This window comes from Muscardinus avellanarius (genome assembly GCF_963383645.1).
Source record: "Muscardinus avellanarius genome assembly, chromosome: 16".
Classification (NCBI taxonomy): Eukaryota; Metazoa; Chordata; class Mammalia; order Rodentia; family Gliridae; genus Muscardinus; species Muscardinus avellanarius.
In genome coordinates this window covers 66,835,761-66,840,305 of record NC_137802.1, presented here as the reverse complement: position 1 = coordinate 66,840,305, position 4,545 = coordinate 66,835,761, and the positions used below count along the sequence as shown (strand labels likewise).

General features: G+C 58.3%; 1 protein-coding gene across 1 annotated transcript; it reads left to right on the top strand.

Annotated features, from left to right (window-relative positions):
- Nucleotides 1-211: 211 nt before the first annotated feature.
- CDC42EP4 (CDC42 effector protein 4) lies at nt 212-1,270 on the top strand (the record flags this gene model as incomplete). The annotated part of the gene is made up of 1 exon (XM_080712168.1): nt 212-1,270. The coding sequence occupies one exon, from the start codon at nt 212-214 to the stop codon at nt 1,268-1,270; it is 1,059 nt and encodes a 352-aa protein (XP_080568294.1).
- Between the last annotated feature and the right edge of the window lie 3,275 nt (nt 1,271-4,545).

Below are 4,545 nucleotides of genomic sequence, written 5' to 3'. Positions count from 1 at the left end.
GAAGGGTTCCATCCCCAGTACCACCAAAAAAAAAAAAAGATAGCCCCTTGCAGATGGGCTCTGCCCTCCTTCCACCCCGGCTAATTGGCTAATCCTCTGCATCGTTCTCTGCTTGCAGCCCTGTGATCACCAGGCCATCACCCCCTCCACCTGACACACTTGGACTTCAGATCTGATCTCGCGAGGGCGTGCCCCCCACCCAGCCAGCGAGATGCCGATCCTCAAGCAGCTGGTGTCCAGCTCCGCGCACTCCAAGCGCCGGTCCCGCGTGGACCTCACGGCCGAGATGATCAGCGCCCCTCTGGGTGACTTCCGCCACACCATGCACGTGGGCCGGGCCGGGGACGCCTTCGGGGACACCTCCTTCCTCAACAGCAAGGCCGGCGAGCCAGACGGCGAGTCCCTGGACGAACAGGCCTCCTCCTCGACATCGTCCAAACGCGGACTCCTGTCCCGGAAGTTCAGGGGCAGCAAGCGGTCGCAGTCGGTGACCCGGGGGGACCGGGAGCAGAGAGACATGCTGGGATCCCTGCGGGACTCGGCGCTCTTCGTCAAGAACGCCATGTCCCTGCCCCAGCTCAACGAGAAGGAGGCAGCGGAGAAGGGCTCCAGCAAGCTGCCCAAGAGCCTGTCGTCCAGCCCCGTGAAGAAGGCCGAGGCCGGGGAGGCCTGCGGGGAGGAGGCGGGCGTGGGGGAGCTGGGTCTTCGTCGGAATGGGGCTCTGGGCGCCCACTCCCCTGACCCCATCCTGGACGAGCAGGCCTTCGGGGACCTGACGGATCTGCCCACCGTGCCCAAGGCCGGCTACGGGCTGAAGCACGCCGAGTCCATCATGTCCTTCCACATCGACCTGGGGCCCTCCATGCTGGGCGACGTGCTCAGCATCATGGACAAGGAGGAGTGGGACCCGGAGGACGAGGATGGCGGCTACCGCAGGGACCCCGGCAGCGGCGGCGGCACCCAGGCCGAGGCGGCCCCACTCCCGGCCAGGCAGGAAGGCAAGGCGGGCTCGGACCTGCCCCAGCTGCCCCCCCACGCTCTGGAGGACGTGGGGTGGGCCGCAGCGGCCCCCAGCCCCAGCTCAGCCCGCAGCGCAGATAGCCACACCACGCGGGACAGCAGCTCCCTCTCCAGCTGCACATCGGGCGTCCTGGAGGAGCGCAGCCCGGCCTTCAGGGGCCCCGACAGGGCCCAGGCCTCCCTCCCGAGGCAGCCGGACAAGGAGTTCTCCTTCATGGATGAGGAGGAGGAAGATGAGATCCGTGTGTGAAGCCAGCAGAGAATAGCCACTGTCCCAGCTCCTGGCTGGGCTGCGATTCCTCCCTGCCCTTATCCCAGCGAGACCTTTGACGTTAGTGTGCAGGGGCCGCCCTGGAAGACCCCTGGAGCTCCCGGATGGACCAGGGGCACTGGCTGAGCTCCGGGGGGAGGACCGGGGGAGCAGTTGCCTGGCTTAGATTCACACCCCGCCCTCCCCAGCTGCACGGGACCAGGCTGTTCTCTCTGGAGCAGGAATTATTTTTCCTCTCGGCCTCCTTTTCCTCCAGCCTGGTCTCAAATGGATACCAGATGTCAACCTGAGTTCCTGCCACGCGCGGGTCAGCCAGAGGTGCTCAGCGCCAGGACACTGGGGGAGAGAGGGTCGGCTTTCCTCCCCAAGGGAGGAGTGTGGCAGGCAGGAGGAGGCATGGTCAAGGTCCCAGCTCTCCTGCACCCAAAGCCTGGAGCCCCTGGGAGTCCAGCTGGAGCCAGAGGCCAGCCCCCAACATCCAGTGTAGACTGCAGCCCCTCCAAGGGGGCCGAGGATAGGATGGGGCGCGGAGGGGAGGCCCCAGGGCTTCTTGGGATTTTAAGAAGGGGCTCCTCCAGGCTGACACTAGGAACCGCGCCTCACCGGTGCATTTCTCGTTTGTTCTCTATATTTTAAGTCGTGTAGGGCAACATCAGGAGCAGCGTTGACAAGACCTACCCCCCCAGAAGGAAAATGAAATCTTATTAGAAACCCATTACACTAAGCCTCCTCCTCTTCCTTGTGGAAGCGCGCAGTGACTGGTAGCATACCTTTGTCAGGGGCCGTCCAAGGCAAAGAAACCCTCTCCACTTCAACTTTGGGGGGGCATGGGCATCTGTGGGTGTTGAACCCCCCCCCCCCGTGTGTAGAAGATTTCTAGAAAATGATTGTTGAAAAATAATATATCGTTCCTGGGGAGAGCTGTGTTTGGACTGAGCTACCCCTCTCCTCCCTGCGGGAATTTCCCCTTCCTTCCCAGGCTCCTCCTCTACTGCTGAGGCCCTGGGCCCCAGGAGAGGGCTGCCCGATTTAGCAAAAAAACAAAAACTAAGCAAAAACCGGAAGGCTGGGTTAAATTTGAATTTCAGGTAAACAAAAGATTTTTTTTTTTTTTTTAGTGTGCCCAGTGCAACCTTTGAACCGTTGGAACATTCTTATGCTAAAAAGTTGTTTGTTGTCTTTCTGAAATTCAAGTTTTTGTCCTGCCTCCTGTAACTCTACCCAGGGGACCGAGCAGAAGCTGGGGTTGCGCCCCAGGGGTGACAGACAGCCGGTTATTTTTCTGTCCTGGGAACTGGCTGCGCAGGAGGAGGAGGGGAGAAGACTAACTACAGAAGGGCTCCCGGGCCTGGCTGGACCCCGACTCTGAGACACTAACCTGGTTCCCGACTCCTGACCTGAGGTGCTTCCTGCAGCCCAGCTGCCTCGGTGGGCAGAACGGGTGCCGGTGGGCAGAACGGGTGCCGGTGGGCAGAACGGGTGCCGTCAGTGGCCCTTGAAGCCCATCCAGATCAGTTCGACTCTAAACTGTGTTTTCTGTTTTTTTCATGATATTGTTAAAGCAGCAAAGAATCATTAAAAAAAAAAGCCCTCTAGCATGCCCGTTTCTGTCTCTGCTTTTGGGGAGGCTTGTTTCAGAGTGAGTGGGGGAGGGAGAGTAGGGAGCTCTTGGGGCTGCCTGCGAACCTGGGTGCCTGAGCAGGTCCCCCTCCCTTTTTTTTGGTGTTGCTAGGAGTTGAACCCAGGGGCATTCTACTTCTAGCCCAATTTTATTTTTTATGCTTTGTTTATTTATTTATTTATTTTTGGTGGTACTGGAGGTGGAACCCAGAGGCTTTCTACCTCTGGGCTATACTCCCAGACCTATTTTATATTTTACTTGGAAACAGGGTCTCACTAAGTTGCTGAGAGCCTCACTAAGTAGCTGAGGCTGGCTTCGAACCCGTGCGATCCTCCTGTCTCAGCCTCCCAAGCGCGGGGATTACAAGCGTGCACCACCACGCCTGGCTTCCATTGCTGTTTATCAGCCAGCGCGTACCCACTCTGTGAGAGCTGGGGTACAGTACAGATACTGCAAGAGGGGCCAGGGATCGTACAGGTGTTAATTACAGCGAGGAAGCGGTGATCCCCCAAGGGCATCGTATATGGGGACCTGTCACCCCACTGACTCGGGTACTTGGTTGGAAAAGGAGCCCCCTTTCCCCTGTCTTCTCTACCCTTTTACCATTTGATCTGCACTCAGCTTTGCCAGGACACCCTTATTGTTCAGAGAGGTAGAATATCTCCGGATCCCCATTTCCCACATGAAAACTGCTGGGCTCTGCGTGGTAGTGCATTCCTGTAATCCCGGCACTTGGGAGGCTGAGACAGGAGGAGGAGGATCACAGGTTGGAGATCAGCCTCAGAAACACAGGCCCTCAGCAACTTACTGAGATCCTGTTTCAAGATGAAAAATGAAAAGACTTGGGCGTGTGGCTGGGAGATAGGATTCCCCTAAATTCAATCCCTAGTACAAAAGAAAGAAAAATGTAAAAATGTGCTCAGAGAGGCCGTGAGACTGCCTTCTTCCCAACCACAGGATTTATCCAAGCAGGACAGCCAACCTTCTGCCCTTCTCAACACCAGCCTCTCCTGAGCAAGGTGAAGCTTTGGCGCCATGGGAGGTCAGGACACATCTGTCTTGGGCATGGCCACCAGGTGACTCCTCCCACCTCCCCATCTCCTGCCTCCCCACTTTGTTTCCTCACGCCCCCACTCCCTCTGCCACCGGAGGGGCCCTGGCCTGGGCAGGGCTGTCTCTCACTGACAGCTGAAGCCTGGTTTCTTTCCTGAAATACAGAGAAATCTGGGCATCCCAGGATGGCTGAGTCTGATGGAAGCCCTGCTCTTCTTCCCTGAGCATCTACTGAGAAATTTGGGCTAGCCACTTCTCTCCCTGAGAAGCGATTAGAGGCATAATTAATTAAATGTCACCCAGGTCCCTCTGCCCTGAGACAGGCTCATTAGAGCTAATGATGCGGCCAAGGTGGAGTCGGAGGGAGGAGCAGGGCTGGGACCTAGAGACAGCCTAGGTGATTGGGCCCTTGCTCAGGGGCGACGGTGCGGGGTGGGGGGCACTATTCAGGGGAGGGCCAGGCAGATGCAGGCGAGAGCCCTAAGTGGGGCTGTCTCATCCAGACATGGTGTGAAGGCCCAAGGGAGAAGCCATTCCACCCAGACAGGACTAACCCAGGCCACACAGCCCCAGTGTAGCA